General features: G+C 55.3%; 9 protein-coding genes across 9 annotated transcripts; 5 read left to right on the top strand and 4 right to left on the bottom strand.

The window, feature by feature from the left end:
• Positions 1-53: 53 nt before the first annotated feature.
• N657DRAFT_579780 (glycosyltransferase family 31 protein) lies at positions 54-1703 on the bottom strand (the record flags this gene model as incomplete). The annotated part of the gene is made up of 1 exon (XM_062789418.1): positions 54-1703. One exon carries the CDS (start codon positions 1701-1703, stop codon positions 54-56), a length of 1650 nt encoding a protein of 549 aa, XP_062644350.1.
• A 2015-nt stretch (positions 1704-3718) lies between these two features.
• On the top strand, positions 3719-4844 carry N657DRAFT_636556 (uncharacterized protein; the record flags this gene model as incomplete). Its single annotated transcript, XM_062791433.1, has 5 exons — positions 3719-3989; positions 4129-4296; positions 4352-4490; positions 4521-4591; positions 4648-4844. 5 exons carry the CDS (start codon positions 3719-3721, stop codon positions 4842-4844), a joined length of 846 nt encoding a protein of 281 aa, XP_062644349.1.
• Positions 4845-6174: 1330 nt separating this feature from the next.
• N657DRAFT_602875 (DUF125-domain-containing protein) lies at positions 6175-7563 on the bottom strand. Its single transcript, XM_062790129.1, has 2 exons — positions 6971-7563; positions 6175-6908 (listed from the first exon to the last, which is right to left on the bottom strand). The coding sequence occupies exons 1-2, from the start codon at positions 7327-7329 to the stop codon at positions 6422-6424; spliced, it is 846 nt and encodes a 281-aa protein (XP_062644348.1). The 5' UTR covers positions 7330-7563; the 3' UTR covers positions 6175-6421.
• Positions 7564-8238: 675 nt separating this feature from the next.
• On the bottom strand, positions 8239-8598 carry N657DRAFT_683659 (uncharacterized protein; the record flags this gene model as incomplete). The annotated part of the gene is made up of 1 exon (XM_062796589.1): positions 8239-8598. The coding sequence occupies one exon, from the start codon at positions 8596-8598 to the stop codon at positions 8239-8241; it is 360 nt and encodes a 119-aa protein (XP_062644347.1).
• Positions 8599-10186: 1588 nt separating this feature from the next.
• Positions 10187-13328, bottom strand: N657DRAFT_649066 (BRO1-domain-containing protein). The gene is made up of 5 exons (XM_062793649.1): positions 13222-13328; positions 12911-13151; positions 12138-12846; positions 10834-12085; positions 10187-10779 (listed from the first exon to the last, which is right to left on the bottom strand). The coding sequence occupies exons 1-5, from the start codon at positions 13227-13229 to the stop codon at positions 10344-10346; spliced, it is 2646 nt and encodes an 881-aa protein (XP_062644346.1). The 5' UTR covers positions 13230-13328; the 3' UTR covers positions 10187-10343.
• Positions 13329-13490: 162 nt separating this feature from the next.
• Positions 13491-14441, top strand: N657DRAFT_157920 (uncharacterized protein). The gene has a single exon (XM_062786002.1). It carries the CDS (start codon positions 13856-13858, stop codon positions 14405-14407), a length of 552 nt encoding a protein of 183 aa, XP_062644345.1. The 5' UTR covers positions 13491-13855; the 3' UTR covers positions 14408-14441.
• A 336-nt stretch (positions 14442-14777) lies between these two features.
• N657DRAFT_157922 (uncharacterized protein) lies at positions 14778-15644 on the top strand. Its single transcript, XM_062786003.1, has 2 exons — positions 14778-15249; positions 15305-15644. The coding sequence occupies exons 1-2, from the start codon at positions 14898-14900 to the stop codon at positions 15538-15540; spliced, it is 588 nt and encodes a 195-aa protein (XP_062644344.1). The 5' UTR covers positions 14778-14897; the 3' UTR covers positions 15541-15644.
• A 715-nt stretch (positions 15645-16359) lies between these two features.
• On the top strand, positions 16360-18645 carry N657DRAFT_602871 (cytochrome P450). Its single transcript, XM_062790128.1, has 4 exons — positions 16360-16869; positions 16935-17660; positions 17734-17815; positions 17913-18645. The coding sequence occupies exons 1-4, from the start codon at positions 16491-16493 to the stop codon at positions 18319-18321; spliced, it is 1596 nt and encodes a 531-aa protein (XP_062644343.1). The 5' UTR covers positions 16360-16490; the 3' UTR covers positions 18322-18645.
• Positions 18646-20774: 2129 nt separating this feature from the next.
• N657DRAFT_658459 (NAD(P)-binding protein) lies at positions 20775-21995 on the top strand (the record flags this gene model as incomplete). Its single annotated transcript, XM_062794902.1, has 8 exons — positions 20775-20786; positions 20825-20851; positions 20915-20989; positions 21019-21258; positions 21320-21446; positions 21529-21796; positions 21848-21911; positions 21969-21995. The coding sequence occupies 8 exons, from the start codon at positions 20775-20777 to the stop codon at positions 21993-21995; spliced, it is 840 nt and encodes a 279-aa protein (XP_062644342.1).
• Positions 21996-21997: the final 2 nt, after the last annotated feature.

The following is a 21997-nucleotide window of genomic DNA, read 5'->3' as shown; positions in this document are numbered from 1 at the left end:
ATCCGACTCGTGAAGATGCACCAGAACAGAGGCAACCACAACGGTGCAAACCCTTACCATGCGTCGGGCAGCCACACAAGCTCAATAATCCCATCCCGGCTAGTCATGGGCGTCTCATCAGGGTTCTTCCACCGCCAGTCGTCATGCTTGCACACATACACCTGCGTGACGCTGCCGTCGTCATTGACCGTCGCCTCCTGCAGGTCCCACGAGATCTTGCGCCCCGTCTTATGCAGCGAGGCCCGCTGGGGGCCCATCTTGTAGTCCAGGTTCCAACCCTTGTCTTCCGGTGCTGGGTGGAACGTGGCCTCGAACTGGTCAAGGTCGAAGTCGATACCCTGGGGATAGTAGGCAATGCTGAAGCCGTTGGAGATGATGAAGTCGTCGGCGGTCTGGAACCGCTGCAGAGTGCAGTCCTCGCCGCAGACGTGGGCAACCTTGGTGTAGTGCCAGGGGTGCGCGACGTGCCATATGCCGCCGCGGTAGTGGTGCAGGGACAAAGGCTTGATGCCGGACTCGTAGAAGCCTGACGGGTCACCGAACAGATCGAGCTGCCAGAGGTCGTTGAGCAGCGTGAGCTTGACCTCGGAGTTTTCGTAGATGCACTTGCGAAGGATGATGTCGCCCTGAGGGCCCCAGCCCGTATTGGACTCGAGAATCTTCTGCTCTGTCCTACAGCTGTCGTACTTCTCGGACACAATCTTGGACATGGGCACGCTCAGGAACACGCCAGCGCCGCCAAATGCTTGAGAGCCGTGCCGCTGGATGTTGTTGACGTCTTCGGAGAAGGTGCCAATGTACATTGGTCGTTCATGGTTGTATTTGGCGAGTCGGTCAGCCAAGGCGTGAAAAGACGGGAAGAAGGTGTCGTCATCGCAGATGACGAGCCACTTCTTGCTGCTACCTGCCGGGTGTTGGTACAGCGTGGGCACCAGGGCGAGGTAGCGCACCGCCATGATGAGGTTCGGGTCGGAGCGGTACACATCCACGTCGATGCCGACATTGGTGAGCTGGTTATGGGCATCTTCCAGCTCGCCATCGGTTGCGTTCAGCAGTAACAACACCAGCTTTCCACCGTTGGAGTGGCCCTTGCCGTCCGTCAGCCAGTAGGACCACTCATTGATGGGGCTCGTCCGTGGGTCGGTGAATCGCTGGTAGGTAGTTGAAACGCCGAACATGAAGTCGGACGCATTGGCAGTGCTCGGGAACGGGGATTTGGTGACCGGGGCAACAAGAGGCGCGGGGCAGGCCTCAGATTGGTATTGCTTGTTCACATCGACCACCTTGACGGCATCAACAAGCAAGTTCTGTCCGAGCTCAGTGACGGACTTTCTCGGAATGTCTCGGCGGGAAACTTGAACGTATCGCTTCGTGTACTCGAAGGTCTCCTCGAGGTGAAACTGTTGCTTCCACTTCCTGAGCTTCTCCATATCGTAGTCGCATGCCATCGTACGGGACGAGTTAGAGAGTGCGGCCGTGCCATCCGCTGCGAAGCTGATCTCGTTCCCTGATGTTCTCGCTGGCCCGCCCCAGCCCGCAGATTCCGGCTTGCTCATGGGTTTCTGCAGCGATATTGCCTCTCTTGCCGATGCGGCCGTCCTGGCGAGCGCCGACTGCACGTCCATGTCGGATCGAAGGAGTATGCCGCCGATGGCGAGCATAATGACGGTTAGTATTAGTGCCCTTGTGAAGGTGTTTCGCATGCCGAAGCAGCGATGCGACCTGGCTGTTGTGGCGCCCATCTCGCGGTAGTCGTCGATGTCCAAGGTGGCATCGGCTGGTCAGAAATCTCTCAAAGAATGGTCATCGAAGGATGGACTGGGAGCTCTGGCCTGCTCCTGCCACTCGTTTCGGGTTTGGCGCTTGGCGGCGTAATGCAAGTAATCTGTGGAGGAAGGCGCAACAGGCTCCCCCGGTGTAAAAAGACGGAGTTCAGCGGAGAGAAAGCCGCAACCCGCGAAAAGCGAGAGATGGGACAGAAGGTTCTCAGCGGTGCTGACAAAACCTGATTTCCAGGTTAGATTGGATGCAAGGAAGTGGTAGCATAAAACTTATGGAAGAAACAGAGCAGGACAAACGGAAGTACGGGCGGCAGTGATACACTGCACAACGGAAACGGGTAGGACAATGTTGACAAAGTTAGTCAGGGATGGCGAATGGGTGCCGGCGCACAGAACAGCAAGGTCAACGACGGGAACGATCGGCAGGGGACAAAAGGTTACAGAGGGGGGCAACAACAACAACAATTCGAGCCCTGTTCCCACGCCCACTTATACTTCGGCGGGTCGATGTTACGCGTACTGTGGACACATTCGGAGCGTGGGCCCGGCCGGGGCCAACTGTCAGCCACCTATCCAGTGGGGACGAACTTCGAGATGTCGGAGAACTGAGTGGTCTAGAGGGAAAAAAAGAGTGAGAGATAAGTAGACGTCGTCTGCGGGTGTCGAGTGGGCGTCACATCAAAGATATGTGTGGAGGATGAATTCTGCAGAAGCTGCCGTTTGAAACCCATCCCGAGCAACGGCGCGGCTTGGCCTGCAGCAGAAAAAACGGGCGCCAACCTCCCCAACTTTGCGCCGAACATTATTGTGCCTACTGGCTTGGACAGACACAGCCTGGTTTGCTGTTTGAGATTTGGGATCAGCAGATTCCCGTTGGGAGCTGCAGCGATAAACCGAGATGAGCAGCATATGCCTCTAATTTGGTTGAGAGCTAATAAAGACTCTGCCTGGTCATCCACGTTACACAATGGCCGTTGGTTGGTTTCGGCCTCCAGTCCCATTCGAGATCCAACATAGCTTTGGTGGAGGTGCTTGCTGGTTGGCGACTTGCTGTGCCGGAGATTTGGAGCGTCTAGTAGGTTTTTTTTTTGCCGGAGTTGTCGTTGACTGACGATCTCCACTCACGGAGTTTCCGGCCGCCGATAAAGTCATTCGGCCGGGATGTTCCTTAAACCCCTTGCCAAGCATGTTTCAGAAGTGAGGGGAAGGCAGCCCTTGGAGCAATGCAGAATGGCGTCCTAGCAAATTCAGCGGGAAAAAGACGGTGCAGATCGCGGAACCTGCCAGGCGATCGAGTTCAAGGGATCTTGTGCTCTCAACAAGCCCCAAGTGACACGCAATATGCCACGCAACACGCCAAGGTGGGACATTGAACCTCCCCAGGTTTGAAGACCGACAATTGTCGAAATGGCAACCGGGCTGTTTTCCATGGAGCAATGCCAATAGCCACACAGTTAACTCCGGACGGGGCTTGTCTTGGCATTTTGTTTCAGTTTTGAAGCGCACTGGCAGCAAAGTTGAGCAAGCAGTCGCAGCAAGCTCCCGAGGTCAAATGCAAGACAACGGTAATACCATAAAATAGCACTGTATATCCTACATGAGACAGTGACAGCGAACACAACGATGAAATGCTCGTTGCGCAAGATCCCGGCGCTCAAGATGGACTGTCCGACGTGCAATGCAGGCACACAGCACACAGCATGGCCCCACGGATCCAGCCGGTAACGGCTACAGGGTTAGGGTTTGTGTCAGCTCTTCCGCGATCGCTGCGGTTGGTCGCAACCCCACGAACTTGCGCGAATCAGCTTTGAGATTTCTCCAAGTTGCCCTGCTTCCAAGTTTTATTGGAGCCATGGCAAAGTTTCCTGGTTTTTAGCTGCTACTCCAACCGGTGTTGAAAACCTGCAGCAGGGCGGTCCATCAATCTACTCGGTGAAATGAACGACCGCGACATCACCCGCAATGGCTTCAAGTACTCGTACGGCCGATTCTATGCCCGAGGTCAGACTGAGAACATTGACGGCGCGCAATTGAAAGCCATGCTTCTGCCGTGTCTAACTCCGGAAGCCAATCGGCTCCTCCGAACTCACTACCGCGACCTTGTCCGCGGTCAGCTGCAGCACTACGGCGTCAAGTACGACGAGAGAGAATTTTCCGGCAATGCTACCCTGATGCAGGCAAAAGTGCTCCTGGCAGGCAAGACCGCCTGTCTGCGACACCATCAGTGGAGCTCTCCATCGTTTAACATTAATCATCCAGTGCGATAAAGTACCCGACCACCTAGAGGAGCTACGGTCCCAGATGCACAAAGAGTGACTGGAAAATTTATCTGAACAACGGCTTTCAGACCATCCGGAATGGGTTATGGAAAGATACTTCGTCGACGGTCCCGGCAACCCAGATCCAACGAAAACATCTGAGATCGTCGGTATCCCGTACCCACGCTTCAGCAGCTACCGCGCCGGGCAGCTTCATGAGGCCGTCAGCGGGATACATGGCATTCACCATGCTACAGGTTCAGCTCGAGACAAACAATCTACTTGGGCTTGGATGAGCGCGTCGTGGAACAGGCATTCAGCGTCTCATCCCCGCCGAGCAGGCGCAGGTTTCGAAGCACGGCGTCACGCATCCGCGCGCCACCGCGCCAGCTCCTCGCGGAAGCACGTCTCGCAGTAGACGGTGCCCTTGCGGAGTAGCGCGGCGTAGAGGGTGTGTTGCGGGGTGAGGTTTTGTGCCCAGGTTCCAGATGCCTGGGTCCGCTTTTACTTTGGGCACCATCTTCAACGCGGTGGGGAGGAAGAAGGTTCGGGGTTGGTAAAGGCGGAGGGGGTCGTCTGCTGCGGCGGGGGAGTCGGCAATTCATGAGGGAAATGGGATGCCGTCGGTGGGGAGAGCGTCGTGGAGGTCTTTGCGGGGGCGTCCTTTGGAGCCTTTGAGAAGCTTGGGGACTCTGGGCATGGGACCGGGGCCGATTGGAACGTAGTCTTCGTCCATGGACCTATCGTGCGGGTCCTTGGCGGCGAGATGGCCACCTTGCTCCGATTCTTGGGCGCGTACGGCTGAGTTTGGGGAAGGTTCTTGGGTGTCCCTTTTTGGCCGAGGAGCCCTTGTTCCCCTTTCTTTCTGCCTCTCTTGGCCTGGTTGCGGATTCAGGGTCTGACAGGCCGTAAAGCTCCCAAGGGATCTCAGGGGTCGTGAGCTGAAACCATTGCTCTTCTTGTTGAGATTGGGGCTTTGAGATGCTGTTCGTTGGGGTTGGGCCACCGGAGGCATCGGCAGGGCTGTCTACAGTTTCGTAGAAGTCGGCAGCCTTGGGGCGGCTGGCGCGTGGAGACTCCTTGGCTTCGGATGCCGGGACGGCGTTGGCAGCTGGAGGTGTCTTCGCAGTGTCGGGAACCGTTCTCGGCGCAACAATGATCTCTTGCTCTGCCGGCGGCTCTTCAATGGTCATAACCTCTCGCTTCCGCTTCCGTTTCGCTTTCGACGTTGGGGGTGGAGGCCCGAAAACCTCCGTGTGAGGCTCTGGTGTAGACTTCGACCTAGTCCTGACCGCTGACTTTGGGGACTCCTCCTACGTGCCCGTAGGCTCAGGGGCGGTGGTAAGAGCTTCGTGTTGGTTCAAAGCCTCAACTGCCTGAGCCGTCTTCGACCTCATCACGCGGCCGGCTGGTGCGGCTCCAGGGTCCATTACCCTTGTTTTAGGTTTGGATTTCGGCGCCCCCTTGTCAAGTTTCTTGGGATTGATATGTTTCTGAGTTACAGGCTTCAAGACGGCTGAGTGGCGAGCAATGTTATTCGACTTTCTCCTGTTTTGTGAACCGTGGGTACCTGCCGGCTTCGAACTGGAACTCTCTTCGAGCAAGTCCATGAAAGGTTTGATTCCGAATCTGATGGAAAGATGGGATTTTGTGGACTTTCTCCAGGCTATTGCTGGCCAGTTTGGTGATGGGCTGCATGCAACGCCACTACCACCTTTGTTGGGGCTCTGTAAGGCGCTGTGCCACTGCAGGCAAGGGGCTTCTCGGTTTGGACGTGAAGTCTTCCTCTGCGGATCAAAATGTTTTCAGCGGCGAGTTGGAAGTTCTAGACATGGGATGTAAGATGTAAGATCCTAAGGCATATGACAACTCTCCAGGCGAAGTCCAGGCTTTGTATCAATCTGCTGTGGCGCTCTGCTCGAGGTCCGTCTTCGCTTTGTTGAGCCGGTTTGACCGGACTTCGTCGTTTCCGGCGACTGCTCGATGCCAACTAACCATAGCACACTCAACAAAGCCACCCTCGAGGGACAAAAAATGACTAAACCGTTGCCTGCGGTCCCAGGAATGTGAAGCCACCAACCTTAGTCGCCGACGGGTGAGAATTGGTCACTACGAGCCACTAGACGGTGCTGAGCAACGATGACTTAGATATGTAACGTAACATGCAGACCTACTGGTTAGAACACAGTGCTGTAAACTTGTCCTACATGTACACTTGAGTTTCCACTCTTGTGATCTTGAAACCTAAAAGGCCTGCGTCAAGCAAGAATTGGTTGTTGACCCTGTAATAACCCGGAACAAACCTTGAAGGCCTAACCCACTCCCGCTTCACAAACGCCATTCCAACCCGCTGCTCATCAGTCATACCGTATGTCCCTCGCCTCAAGAGCTGTGTGTGTTATCCAATGCCCTCACAATAGCATAACTCGTCCCCGCAGCCAGCGCACCGACTATCAACGTCTGTACTGCACCCCAGAATCCGGCCTTCCTCGTCCGGATCGCCACCCAGTTCTTCAGGAACCCAAAAACCAGCAAAATGACAACAGTGATCACGACCGATACCATGAGCGCTTTCTCGGCGCGGTCGAGAAAGAAGTAGGGCAGCATTGGGATCAACCCGCCCACAAAATAGCTCAATCCCATGGTGGCGGCCGACACCCAGGCGCGTCCGACGTCGGGTTCGGGCAGGCGCAGCTCAAAGTCCATCATGAAGCGCACCCACTTGTTCTTGTCGGCCGTCAATTCGCACACGAGCGGCTCTGCCGCGGCCTGGCTGACGCCGTAGTTTGCCAGTATGTCGTAGATTTCGGCGCGCTCCATGGCCGGCATCGTGTCGACCTCGGAGGACTCGCGCGCAAACTCGGCATCCCTGTAGAGAGTCAGTTAGCAAGGATCCTCGCCTGGAGGAGGACACAGAAAAGAGTAACACACCAATGCTGGCGCTCCGTGTCCGCGGCCAGGTACGCGCCCAGGCCCATGCTGATCATGCCGCTGCAAAGCTCGGCCAGGCCGCCCATGATGACGATCTTGGTGTTGCCGAGCGACGACAGGCCCGCGGTCAGGGCAAAGGGTACCGTCAAGCCGTCCGAGAAGCCGATGATGACGTCGCGCATGATAGAGTCGTACTGACCCATGTGCTTCTCGGCGTGGGGCCGCTCAGGGTCCGGGGCGCCTGACGACATGCGGTTGGCCACCTTAAGGCGAAGCCGCGAGGGGTTCGGGCGTTCGGGTGAGCCGGGGCCGTGCGAGAGGAGGGGGGTCTCGACAGTATCGTCGGGTGAGAGCGACATTGCGGCGACAGGTTCTTGCTCACGGGTTTAAGTCAAGGTAGGGTTTCTTGTTAAGGAGGTGAGGATGCTATCAGAATTTTGAAGATCGGGAGCGCTTGCTGGATACGGACCACAATGCGCAGAATTCATCAAATGAAACCTGTTGTGTGAATTGAATCCGCCCTAAGTTTCCGCGCTGACTCATCGACGATGAGGATGATGATGTCGCCGATACGGTGAACCGGTCGGTTAAAGATTGTCCTTGCAGCCTCAGGGCGATATTTCCCGTTCCAGGTATGATAAACCAGACCTGAACGGAAAACCACAGGGTTAGGGTCCAGCCACCACTTCTTAAGGTTCTAACTCTGCCTTCGCTCTCAACTGAGCATATCACATCCATACGTCAGTAACATCGAAGCTAATTCTAGCTTGACCAACCTTCTTTCAGATAATAACCACCGTTCGCTCCTGCCACGTCTCCTTCATCACCTCCACAAAGACTCTCTGATAAAGTTTGAAACCCCTCATCGCCGATGCACCTGGACCAAGGCGGGCGGGAAAGGAGTTTCCTCTCCTATAGTTTAACGAGAAGATATGGTGAGCATATATCTTGCTCATGGAAGCTTTTGTAGTGTAAGTACACCAACACGGCGTTACATGTTGTTTGGGGCTTCACTAATTGATTCCAAGACAAGCAGGTCCAAAGGCTGAAGACGGTGACCCCGAAGCATCTGAAGTACGGCGCAATGCCCGCTAGACGGAAAAGAGTACCTCTATTCCGCCTTCCCTGGACTTTCCATCTCGATCATCTCTGAGAGGTGCCGCTCCAGTTCGGACATCGCTGCGTCCTCGCATCTCCATGCCTTGTAGTACAGTCTCGGCAGTCTCTTGAGGGGGCCAGTCAGTGTAATAATGTGGGTGCTCCTCATTTTATTGGCCAAATGGCTGGCGTTTGTCGATGAGGTCCACCTGTACATTCTCGACTCGCGATAAGCGCAGTTTGTCATCCTCCTGGGCGTTCTTGACGAGTCCGTATCCCGCGCTGGCCCAGCTCCAAGTTGGAAAGTTGTCGCTGTCTAGAGGCTTTCGAGGGATAAGCGTTGGCCCTTCGGTGTACAACATCAGACCCCGTATCATATCTGGTTTCCACAGTCCGGCAAAGTATTCATCGCACCGGATTGTGTCGCCGAAGACCTTGGCAAGACCGGAGCCTGCGGCGAAGCGATCGCCGGGGTCTGTGAACTGCCGAGGAGAGCAATCCTCGGCAAAATTGTACCACAGACGAAACATTTCTGGCTCTAACTGTTCCCACTGGATTAGTAGATAACGGGAAAACCATTTGAACTTCAAGAAGGTCTCCAGTGTCCAGAGCCATCCGGATCCAAAGTCAAAGCAGCCGGCATAGCGCTCGAAATCTGCAACCACGCTGTCAAGACCTCTGATCATGCCTCTTTCGAATCTCTCGTCCTCGCAGATAGCACTTCCACATCGTTTGAGTAGATATGTAGTATAGTAGTGATCGGGGAGTGAGGCTTCCTGCATTGTCAATCCTCGGCTGTTCTAGGGTCCGTTGATTGAATCGCGGGCCCATTCTGGAGCCAGGAATAACTTCGCTGGTGACTCATCCCTCAGTAGTAAGACTTGACGGATTATCAGACCCTGATGTGGGAATGTACCGCAGTTGGCGCTTCGTCAGAGTCCCTTGCTTGACAGCCTTCGCACTGGTTGCCACAAGAGTGAGAACAGAGCCTCCGTAAATCTCGTCTATCTTAGGGGCCTGTTCATGCCACTCGTTCGTATCCTTTCTTGTCTTTGAACAATGCATAATGCATCGATCCAAATATATGAGATATGCAGGGGCCTTTGCAACAAGGAGTGTGTCTCGCACAGTAGCATCGAGGGACTCGAGGCGCATCCCGCTTTTTAGTTTATCTATGTTGGCCTTGGTAAGCTTCACGGCAGGCTCAACTCTCCCCTAGATATAGCTGAGGCACAACCACTTGACAGGCGGGGAATTTGCGCCGATGTCCTCGAGGAACGGGATCTCAGTTGTCTTGCCAACAACGATCAGCCGTTTGGACGGGCGCTGGAATTCGGGAGGGGTGTGGCAAACGCCGTGATTGATCAGACAGCTTTGCACTCAGCTAGATGCGATCACAAGGGAAGATTCGGAACCAGGATTTGCGTCCATTTTCTTCAGGATCGGACGATGGTCCTCCTTGATGTGCAAGTCTCGGAAGCATTCAGCGAGCGCTGACAATGTCAGTTCGAGAACCCCAAACCCCGAGGTGCTATAAGCATGTATACCGATGGCACATCCATGTACAAGTCAAGATTACATAGCTCAATGGACTCCTCCCCAAAAGAGTGACAGACTTGAATCTTGTCCCTGAATGATCTGAGGACAATCGGCAAACCCCTTGCGTCTTCTGGACTTTCAACTTCTCTCTGTTCAAAGGCTTGAAATATAACTTGGCAGAGGTCGCATGTTGAAGCGCAATTTCCGACTTCGAATATATCGCGGTGGTGTTCAAGGATGCCCGATGAGCCACTGAGTGCGGATGGCATATGATGGCCGTCATCATGATCAGGCTGAGCCTCCTCCAGTTGTCAGGCTTGACATTGCTGAACGCAGGCAACAATGAGCAAACGAAGATCGATGCCCCTGCGTGCCTCACACATGGCCATTATAGATCTGGCAGGTTTGAGGGGGACGAAAGCTGCACTAGTTTCTGATAGAACGAGCTCGACCGAATGTACAGTGTAGTCCAAGGTCCTAAATTGGCGGACTTGATTATTGTAGAAATTTTGCATGTCGAGGAGAGAGACTTGGCGAGAGGGGTTGGATGGTTGGATGGTCCTGCAAGTTGTTTGACTGCTCGAATTTAGAAGGATGCATGTAGGAGGCAAGGTGACTTGGCTGTATATACCTGGTATCTCCCACTGTTATGTCTATATCCTCCCTTATTCTTCTTTAACCACGACCCTTAACAGACGGTTCACAGAGCATTCACATCCACTTTATCCCTACCACCTTAACCAAACCGAATCCCACTATTCGGATCCCACGTCCCTTTTACAGGCGGTTTCGACCCTCCCTGTACACCATTATTCCCGCCGCCGCCGCCACCACCACCGCCAACAGCACCACCAGCAGGAGACCCAGACGAGAACCGTATCCCCAAATCCGGCGTCCACGCGCCTTGCATGCTAGCGACGGGGGCAACGGGCGGGGGCATCGGCCTGGGCTGTTGTTGCTGGACGTTATCCGCCCAGCTCTGGATCCGGGCCTCGACCGGCGGCGGGGGAGCATGCACGTTCTGACGGATTGGTTGGGGGTATGACTGTGGTTTTTGCGGTTGTTGGGTGTAGTACGAGGCTGGGTTTGAGGTTTGGTATGACTGGGCTGGTGGTGGTGATGGTTGAGCAGGGTTGAGTGATAAGGAGGAGAGAGGGGGCATGGATAGTTCGCTGTTTGGGATGTCAGTTTGGATCGGGGAGGCTGTTGGCAGTACGAGGACTCACTCTTCAAGAGCCCGGGCCTCCTTTCTTCTTTCGTTGACCCAATGCCGCGCCTGATTCCGGAATTGCTCGACGATCCGGCTGAGATCGTTGTAGAACTTCCTCCCGACTTCGACGTTGCTAACGATTTCCTTGTACTTGTAGTAAGCATTGTCTAACCGCTGGAGAGCCTTCTCCCTCTCGTAGCTCCCCTTCTCGCCGATGCTCCTCTTCTGCGCCTCAAACTCGCGGTTGGCTCGTTGAAGATCTGCCACGATCTTTTCCTGGTCTGCACGCTCCTTCTCAACAACTTCCAACTCGGCCTCGTACAAACTGTCCAATCGCTTGTCGAAGAACTCCTCAAAATGCGCCGGGACGATAGGTGTATTTGGGTATGTCCGCTCGAGACGGGCTGCCTCGGCGAGGATATCTGTCTTGACGTCATCGGCGCGACTCCGGGCTCTGAGGGTCTCGACGCGCTTCCTCCTCCGCGACTCGAGGCGTAACACATCGTTGTAGACGCCCCGTAGCCGGCCGATGGCGGGTTTGAGAAGCTCAGGGATCTCAGTCTTCCTGCTGTTGGGGATGTAGTCCATGATTCCCCGGTCGGGCCCGGCGAGGATAGCCAGAGTGTCCTTGACCGCGGCAAACTTCTCGCGGACCACGGCATCACTGGACGTACTGGACGCGAAGTACCCGTCAATCTCGGCAGCCTGGTTCCACAGCCTGGCACCGCCGTCACGGCTTGACTCGAGCCGAGATTCGGGGCGCGACCAGCGCTGTGTGCCATACTTCAACCTGAGATTCTTGTCCTCTTGCTCTTCGGCTGCCAGCAGCGCCTTCCCTTCCTCGAATATCATCTTGTCGCTGGCGCAGAGCTTCTCAATGTCCGTCAGCCCTCGCTGCAGCCGTTGGATGGCATTAGCCTGGCGGATTTCATCAGCGTGCTGCACAAGCGTGCCTGGCAGCCCCAGGGGCTTCTCAAGGGCCTGTAGTGACCCTGGAAGGTTTAGACCGGAGAGAATTTCGTGTAGCTTATCCGTCAGAGCCTCAAGCTCGGCGACGATGTTGTTGTTCACGATCCGATCGCGCCGCTCCTCGTAGATGGATATAGCTACATGGACCGAAAATGGGACAAGCTTCGTGAACAAGGCCGGCCCGAACTCGGCATGATCCCCAAAGTACTCGTACGGATTGGCGACCTGAGGTGGAACACGAGCCACCGCCATATTGGCTCGCTCAAGGGTTTTAAGTTCGGATTTCGGCGGGACCACCTCTGCCGCTGGTCAGCATGATGATTGCAAAACGGCTCAGAGGTACAGACTCACGTAGATAAATCACGTCGTTGTCCTTCTCAGCCCTCTTCAAGTCCTCCTCCACGCGCCTCTTGAGGCCTTGAAGGTCATCGACCACGGCTTGGTTGATGTATCCTCCCTTGCACTCTTTTAGTCCCTCCTTGACGCACGCGACGGCATCAGCCAGGCGAGCAACTTCCTCACCGTACCGCTTTCTCTCCAGACATTCGCAGGCGGCGCGGTACTGCGCAGCAGCGGCAAAATGGTGGTGCTTCGCACTCATATGGTGAATCCAAGCAGAGCTGATGGCTTCGCTGCGCATGGCGGCCTCACCAGCCAGGTTGTAGAGGTCAGACACCCGCGCGGCCAGCTTCGCGATCGAGGCGTCCTTGTAGCCGTCCATGACGGCCTTCTGCCAAAAGCATTCTTGGCTCTGAGCCAGGAATAACTGGATCAGGGATTCCAGCGTGGCCTCGTCCATATCGTCCGGGGGGTTGGCCATGCGTAGCTCGGGCAGGACCTCGGTCTTCATGTGCTTGAGTACCCCGGCAGCTTGGGAGAAGTAGCTCGCTGCGGTCTTCAGGCCCTCGGTCCTGCTGCGGTTGGAGGATACGGCCAGCTGGGAGTAGAGCGCGGCAAGGTTGTAAAGGATATTGATGAGCTCGTACTTGAGGTTGTTCTGGACAAGGGGGTGTTCGGTGTGGTAGCCGAGGGCCGGATACCAGGTGAAATCGACTCCGATCTGTCAACGGGACAAGGTCAGCCTGGCCTCCTGCTGGACACGGTGATTGGGATAGAGAGCTTGCATCTATAGGAAATTTTCCGCTCATCCAGACCAGCTGGCCCGCGTAAATTTGGAGCTTCTTGATGCCGCTAGGATGCGCGTCGCGCGTGTTGACGGCGTCGCGGCGCAACGAGTCAATGACCTCGAGGTCATGGCGGAACATATCCGGGTGCTGGTCATACTTCTTGGAGATGTACTGGCGGATTGAGGACGCGAGGGAGAGCTGGTTCGACTTCCTGAAGGGAAGCGACAGGATGTTGGAGCTGCAGCATGATGACAGTCGAGTTAGATTCCCGGTTTTCCAAGTGCGCGGTCACTGCTTTCGGTACTCACGTAGTCATGATTGGACTCGCTGACTTCGCGCCGCGGTACTTGCTTAAGATTAAGGTACCTTGCTTTTCGCGTCTTCGACGCCCTCAGTGGCGTTCAGGGCTTTGGCGACAGCGGCTGATGTCATCGGGCACCTGGCGCCGCACCATCCGGATGGGACAATTTGTTTCCATTGGCGCGGGGTATTTTCGGCCAGCGACCGGGCAACCACCAACCCCACTGCCTCGAACGTGGGACACCTTCCATAGAAGGCCATGCTCATCTCCTTTTCCATAGAAGGCTTTTCCATAGAAGGCCATGCTCATCTCCTTTTCCACATTGTGAGAGCAACAAGGAATAATACACCTACAACTAAACCCTTTCCCCCTCCTCCCCCACAACCATATCGTTTTACATCGGATAACCAGCGCATAGCTGTGGCCATTATCGGTATAATCAGGATGCTTGTTTCTTTCACGAGCGTCGAAGCAAGGGAGTCACCGATTCCGCCACTACAAGCCTGAAGCAGATATGAAGGCCGAGAAGCGCACACAGTCACATCAACATCCATGGGGTTGAACGTCATGCAACGTCCGAACACACCGGCAACAATTCCATAACCGCCAACGCTTCCATCCTCTCCCCGGGTCTCAATCGGATGCCTGCGTGGCCGGCCCGCCATATCCTACGCTGCCGAGTCCTTTCAGACCGGGCGGCGACGCCGTCATTGACAGCCGCCGGAACCGAAACATGCCTTTCGGATTGGCCCGGCCGCCGTGCGCGGCCCTCTTATTCGGACAATCGATTCTCGCCCGGTGCTCGCCGCAGCTTCTCGACCATGTGGTGGACTAGCAATGGCCTTCTGTCTTGTCCAGACAACTCCAAACCATATCATGCCCGATCAACAGGGCCATTACGGCGCTACATTTATGCTCGGCCCTCGAGTGGTCGCCAGAGCACCCAGAACGCCAGTCACAAACCCTTTCCAAGTGGGTGGGTTCCCTGGCTGAGACCACTCGCGAATCAGCAGGATGGGGGCTTGCACATCAGCGACTCTTCGACATTTTCCCTCGGTCTTGATGCCCCTCTCGGTCCCGACGTTTGGAATGCTGTGGTGTCACTGCTCGGCTTGCCTTCCGAGGGTTTCGAGTCGGCGACAGCGACCAAATCGCGCCGGATGATGCCGACCCGCGGTCATTGGGCGGTCTAGTTACGCTCCTCGTGTTCTCTCTGACTCCTGGGAGTTCGGCATCTTGAGCAAATCATCGGTCGCCCAGTCAAGTATGCCAGCCAATACCTCTTTTCAGCAAGGTAGGGTAATATTTCCCTTTCATGCCCTCTAAATCTCTGTCAAGCCTCGGTGCTGGGTCATCAATAGGGCTGTCGAGTTGCTCGTTCAGTATCAAAGTGCACTTTGGGTGATCGGTCGTACAAGCTGCAGCCGCCAAGCCACCGTACATCGGATGCAGCTCTCATGACTGCTTAGGCAGTATCCGTACTCGTTACCTTGTAGCTTGCGGCGGCATTCGCTCCGCTCAAACCGAGCAATTGGTTCTGCAGCGGCACCCGCACGCCGCTTCGGCTTGAGTAGAGGTTAGTTACGAGCCACTGAACCAAGATTTGGCATACATCGTCGCCCACATCAACCGATGTTAGGGCGGCTTCAGTACAGAGCATAAAGATTCCTAAACCGCTCCTTGATGATTCCTGCTCTGCCGAGCCGACGACAGCGATCACCCGCAAGTCCTGTGCATCGTGGTCCCACAACACTGCTCAATCACCACAGTCTCGCTACTCATTCATTGCAGTTCGCAAGGATATCTGCTGAGGATCCACCATGCCGAAACATGCAGCACCTTCATCACCCGGTGCTGCTTCTGCTCGGAACCCAAGGCCGCCTTCCCGTCACGAGGAAGGGGAGAGGGTGCCACGATACCATCCTCAGACCATGTCCAGTTGCTGCAGGGACCTACAAGTGGTTCGAGCTTCGCAAGTTTCTTGGTCCCAGCACCGTGGATTCTATGTCTGCCGACCCGGATGCGAGGTTGCACGGTAATCACGACGAACCCGAAACCCTTCGGTCCTGGAAGAGCTGAAAATGGTGCAGGCACTTCATTGGCTTGCCAGGCAGCCAAGCGTCGGACATCCCCAACTCAGATGTCCATCTTCCTCAAACCCCTCATTCTCAATACCTCAGTACCCCTGTCAACTCTCGCTCCTGCTGTGGAACATGGCTTGTGCGGGTGCGGAAGAATCTCACCGCATTCTGCCGCATGCCACGGCATCAGGGCTGCCTGCTGTCATGCCATAGTTGCACCGGTTGACTCGGCCAAACGCGCTTAGACATATCAGCACAGCAGCTCCTTGACGGGCGGCTGTGGCATTGTACAAGTACAAGTGCCTGAGACCTGGCCCTCCTTACCAGGAAGTTCACGGCATACCGAGAAATGGAAGAGCCGGAGGGCAGATGTGGACATCACGTTGGCCGCTGTCATTATCTTGAATGGGATGGTAGCCCGGTGGAAGCTTTACCTCTGTGCGGAACGGGACTTAAGTCACCCCTGGCATGCTGAATGGAAGTCCCTTGCAGTCCAAGGGAATCCGATATTGCAAACTCTCAGCCTGATATAGTCGTCCGACCTCAGTCGCTCGGTGATGACTCTGACGGAGCACGCTACACAACATTGCCCTGCTTGCGGACAAGCGGCTGAAATGATCTTCACCTTGAGCACTTCGCCAAAAGACAGGTTGTGGCCGGCCATGACAATCATAGGGCTTCCAGCGGAACCACATGCCGATTCTCGGCTGCGGACCCCCACAGCTCATAATACATGTCTCCCCGCTTTGTCTTTCTCCCGGACAGCTTTGTTCATGGGCCCGCCCGTCCGGACTCCCGCCACGTCGGGTCCCAAATAGCGAGGCCGCCGCGTCGTGGTTGGCTGCTCGCCCGATGGAATGTGGCTCTGTTGCCGCAATCCAAAGCATGTACAACGTGCCTCCGGGTGACAAAGTTTGCTGGTTCGGGCATCGAGCCTTGAGTGCGTGCCAGGGCCGGCCGCCGGAGCCCAAATAAGAGCAGGCCTGTGAGACAGTCATGACCCACGTCACTGCAAATCTCGCTATTACGGGATGGCTTGGTTATTGCTTGCTTTATGGGACGGAGGCAGATGGCTGCTTCGTATTAGTACCCTCAATTCCCCGGTCATGAGCCCCCTTCCCCCGTTCTGCCGCTCGTCAGACCATCCCTCAACGTGACCACCTACCGGTAGTTTCCTTGGCACAGTGCACCCAAGATGAAGGACCTCACGTTACTCATTCTCTACTTGGCCATCCCCAGTCTTCTCTACTCAGCCGTCAAGCAAGTTCTCACATGGAGAAAGAGTGCCGGATCCAAAGCCAGGTTTCCAGGGCCGCAACAGTTCCCCATCGTGGGCCGTGTCCATGACCTACCGCGCTTTTCGCTCTGGTTGAAGTTCAAGGAATGGGCAGACGAACATGGACCTATTTACTACACCAGAGCCCTGAACCAGCCGTTCATAATTGTATCCGACGAAAAGATTGCAGAGGAGTTGCTTGTTAAGAGAGGCCACATCTACTCGGGCCGGCCACAGATCCGGTCCCTCATCAGGCACAAAGAGGGCCCGGCATATTCTGCCCTGATGGACCGTCATGGTAAGATACTAAACGAGCCTATGCTGTTGCATTTTGTGAAATCATAGACTTACAAACTGTCACAGACATCTGGAAAACGCAGCGCAAGTGGTGCCACGCCGCCATGGCCGAGGCCTACAGGCATCACTTCTACGGCCACGTCGAGAAGGAGATGAAGCGGTACCTGGGCCTGCTGCTGCTGGACCCGGCGAGGTTCCTCGACTACACTCGCGAGTACTGCGGGCGCGTCATGTCGCGGCTAGCGTGGGACGACGCAACGCAGGGACGCACCAACGGCGACAGCGCCGACCAGACGCTGCACTGTATGAGTGTCTCGGGTCCCATCACCAACACCCTGACCCCACTGTGGTATCTGCCCGCGTTCGTCAACCCGTGGTATAACTATGAGATCTGGCGCGAGCGCGAACAGCGCGCCTGGTGGCTCAACAACTTCCGCCTGGCCAAGAACCGCATGCGGAGGGGCGACCTGCCGAACGATACCTGGGCGTACCGGTACTTTGAGCAGCTCAGGCGGGAGGGAAACGAGAGCCTGGACCAGCCAGAGGACCAGGAGGCGTTTGCGAGCTGCATGATCGGGTTCCTCAACTTGGTCGGCGTCGTCACCATCAGCGGACCGCTCAAGTTCTTCCTCATGGCCATGGCGCTGCACCCGGAGTGGCAGAAAAAGGCGCAGGCCGAGATCGACCAGGTTTGCGGGGATCGCATGCCGGCGATTCAGGACTTTGCGAATCTGCCCACAGTGCGGGCTTGCTTGAAGGAAACAGTTCGGTGGAGGTCCGGTGTGCCGCTGGGTAAGTTTCATGTGATTCGGCGCCAGTTTGTTGTCAAGATTGTTGCACAACTCAACTGACAACACTCGCGCAGGTGTCCCCCACCAAGCCGAGTGCGACGACGAATACCGGGGTGTCAAAATCAAGAAGGGAACAGTCATTCTCGCATGCGAATGGTAAGTACCTCCTCCACTCACATCTTCCCCTCTCTCAACAAAAATAAAATAAAATAATAAAAATAAAAATAATAAACCAACCTAACCCTCCCGTCAGGGCCCTCAACCGCGTCCCCGCCAAGTACCCCGACGGCGACAACTACCGGCCCGAGCGCTGGCTCGAGCCGGGCTGGCCAACCTACCAGGAGCCGCTGACCCGATACCCCAACTTCCGCGAGGGCCACTCGATGCACACGTTCGGCTGGGGCCGGCGCACCTGTCTGGGCCAGAACATTGTCGACGACGAGACGTTTGTCTTCGCGGCCGCGACGCTGTGGGCCTTTAACCTCGGCCCCGAGATCTGCCCGCGCACGGGGCAAGCCGTGCCCATCGACACGCAGGCGACCAACAGCCATGTCATCTTGGAGCCGCTGCCGTATCGGATTAGTATTAAGGTGCGGAGTGAGGAGAGGGGAAGGCTGGTGCTGGAGGGTTATCATCAGGTCATGCGGGAGTTGAGGGTGTGAATGCATATATGCGCATGCGGGGTGACCCAGTGATGCTTTGGGAAGAAGTAAAAGGAGGTGGTTTGAGATATGGAAGTAAGGACTGATCTCTAGGCTGAGAACTAAGAATCGCTGTGGTGGAGAAGAGTGAGGAGGAGGTGGTGAAGAGGGTTAGAGACAACAGCGGCGGATCTTCAGGTTATTAGTGGTTAACACTCCTTTTCTGTCGTGCTTTCTTCATCTTCTCCCCAATTTCTTACTATCTCTCATTCTCTCTCTCGTAGGTACCTTATCCGGCACATTGCAGCAGAGCGGACTCCCAATGTCACTGAGGCAGACTGGAATGCGGTGCTAGCAACCATGCCTGATTCTGTTCGGATGTGGATCTGAGGTTCTTGACTCCTCCCCAAGCGACCTCACAGCGCTCAGCGGTTGAAATTCGGTGTCACAAGGCTCCGAACTAACCTCTCACAACCTGTAGCACTGGTTTGCTAAGTTTAAGTCCGACGTGTGACTAGCAGCGTATGGCTATCGGACTAGGAAGTAGTGCCGTCTAATACGAACAAGACCTGTGTGAGCGGCTTCTCTGTTGCGGAGGTCTTGTCCGCTAAACTGGAACTCAGCTATGATTGCGACAGATATGAGCTGTGCAGGGAGGCAACCTGAATGACTGGAGCAATGCTGAGTGTTTATCGTAAGGTACAGGACTTGCTGGATTAAGCCCTCGTTCAGGTGACGCACGGCAGAGTGAGCACATGCAGATCTATTTGCCCTGTGTTATGCGCCGCGCTATTCTGTGGGATGTCTGTTCATATGCCTATTTAAGCTCCCCAATCTGGGTTTGTGTTCCCTGTATACAGTACCTCTGTGGAAGGCCTGTAAAGTCGAGGTAGAGAACTGGGCCGCATAGATACCACGAAGCATACCTAACAGACCAAAGAGAACCCGGGAATGCGACTATCACAGGCATCCGCCCGAGTAGTCTGCTGTCAACAACATCCAGGCAGTACAAGCCTCTCTTTGGATACAAACGGACATCGTCTCATGTCATACATGGGTGCCTGAGCTGTGTCCGGGCTCGGCTGGGCTCACCCGGGCTGTCTCAACTACAGTATTCTCGGGGACGTTCGCAGCACATGTACTGAACTACGATGGGCGTTGTTGGAGGAAGGCTCAACTGAGACCGGCGCCGAAACGGTAGTCTCCGTCTTGTCTCCGTCTTAGGCTTTTCTGCGGTGAAGCTGGTGCAGGATCTGGGAGGCCCGGGCGGCGAGTACATGTAGTGTGCTAGAGCTGTCTTGAACACAACCTCAGTCGAATGCCTCTGACTTCTCTGAGTTGAAGCAAGTAAACAAGACTTACGTTCCGTCACAGGTTCCTGGGGGTGATTTGTTCGTTTCCTCGGGCCAAGCACTCTTCAGGCATGCTGGTCGGCTCTTTCGTGTTGCCGGCATTGGCGGCGACATGTTGGTGCGACGAAGCACAGACATGTCTTAACCGACAGCGGCCGTCAATGGTTTTGTGCGTGTGTCGGGAAGCAGCCTAAAAGCGTAACAAATCATGTCTGGTCGTCTTGGATCGGGGATGCCTGCAGTGTCATTAAGTTACACTTAAATACGGTTGGCGCTCCCATCGCAACACAGAGTCAAGATCCTGTCAAGAACGGGCGCCCGCGGCCGTTGATCAAGTCAGATGCATGCAACGATTGCAACAGCTGGGTTGCCAACCGCTACTTGCGTGTTCAAATTTCCAACTCTGACCTTCTAATATGACCTTGCTCGGGCCTGGGCAGGTATTGATGTACTAGAGCTAGGATCTTCGTAATGTTCTTTCTTTCTTCTCGACGTGCAGCTGAACAGGAACCCGAAATTACGGTAGAGCAGTTCCGGATGCTAGGGGTGTGGCCTAGCTTACAGCGCGGGTCGAGCTGGGCTTCGCCGGGAAGCGGAGAAAAGTATCCGAGGGCCTGCATTCTCATGTCTATCAAGGGCAATTTGCGTAAGGCCACTTAGATCCGGTAGAATGAGCAACACAAATGGGCAGAATATGGCTGAGACGGGCGATTTTGTCTCGGGTTCGTGCAGCATAGCATCCATGAAACTGGCAGGGGACCTTGGAGCAAAACCGCGGCGTGATGGGATAACACGATCCTCTTAACATCACTGTGGGGCCATATTATCTGGTGATCAAAACACCATAGGCTGTCTTGGCCGAGACTGGGGGAAGCGGGAATCATTGTGAGGAGGGCTGATCGGAAACTGCACGGAGAACTTCTTCCTGTCTGAGCGTGCGGTGGTCAGGGGATACTTGATCTCTCCAAGTGGGACATCGACAACCAGCGAGAGTTCTCTCCATCCACCTACCTCACATTTCTCCTCCAATCCAAAAGATCATTAGCATTGACCCGACATTGCCATGCAACTTCCTTTCAAGACCGAGGCCCTTGTGGTGCATAACTCAGGGGTGGTTTTGAAATGACTCCAATAGTCATACAAGACCTGAACCGGATGAAGTGCTCGCTGAGATGATGTACTCGGGCGTCTGCCACACGGTATATGCTTATCGTTTGCAATGGGTAGTGAAGCGTTCTATAATATAAGGCCTCTACATGTAGGATCTACTCCTCCAGCAGGGCGGTCTTGCTCCATTCCTTGACTTTCCTGCCATTGCTCGACATGAGGGCGCTGGTGTTGTCCGCGCCATTGGCTCAGATGTCAGGGATATATCCTCCGAGTCGGAGACCACGCTCTGCTCTCCTTTGCTGCATGCGGGGACTGTGGCTCGTGTCGAGACGACAAGTTCAGCAGTTGTTCCTCGTTCCCATCCCTCAACCTAAGTGGTATCTGCCGTGCAGACGGAAGCAGCCCTGCCAAGCTCTCAGACGGTCGACCGGTCAGGAGCCACTTCTTTGGGCAGTCCTCCCACTCACGCATGTCCGTGGTTCACGAAACCTGCGTGGTCAAAATGCCCCTATCCCGACGACTTGGCCATTTACTCCCCCATGGGTGGTGGCTATCAGACAGGCGCCGGGACCATTCTCAACTTCCTCAATCCCCGGTCGGACCAGACGGTGGCAGTATTTGGAGCGGGAAGTGTTGGCTTTGCCGCCATTCTGGCCGCCGCGGGCATTCTCATCAGGCAGATTGGTGCCATTACATTGTTGAGCAGAAACTGGCATTGGCACGGGAGTTGGGAGCCACACATACAATCAACTCTTTATGATTCAAGGGAGTCTTGCAGCTGAGGTCAAGAACGCGACAGGAGGTCTGGGAGTGGACTTTGCCGTTGATACGACTGGAGTGTCTGCAGTTGTTGAGCAAATGCTGGATTGTCTAGCCTACAGCGGGACGGCCGCGTCGGTGGGCTCTCCGCCCAAAGATGACATGATCAACGTGGGCTCAGGATCCTTCTTTGCCGGCAAGAAGACGTGGGTGAGCATTGCTGAGGGTGACTCTGATCCTCCGGAGGTTGTAGCTACACCCCCTTCTCTAGATCGGTTCTGACCCTCATCAGTTCATCCCCCGACTTATTGACCTGCACAGAAAAGGAAAGTCCCAGTTTATCCTGTTACCGAGATCGAGAAGGCTATCACCGATATGAAAGATGGGAGGGTAAGGGACCAAGCGTTTGGATATCAAGTTCTACTAGCTAACATTTAAACGCTCAAGCTGATCAAGCCGATTGCCAAGTTTTAGCA

The sequence above is a fragment of the Parathielavia appendiculata genome (assembly GCF_033297405.1).
Source record: "Parathielavia appendiculata strain CBS 731.68 unplaced genomic scaffold N657scaffold_16, whole genome shotgun sequence".
In the NCBI taxonomy this organism is placed as follows: domain Eukaryota; kingdom Fungi; phylum Ascomycota; class Sordariomycetes; order Sordariales; family Chaetomiaceae; genus Parathielavia; species Parathielavia appendiculata.
The sequence above is the reverse complement of the archived record's forward strand: the minus strand, read 5'-3'. Positions and strand labels throughout refer to the sequence as shown.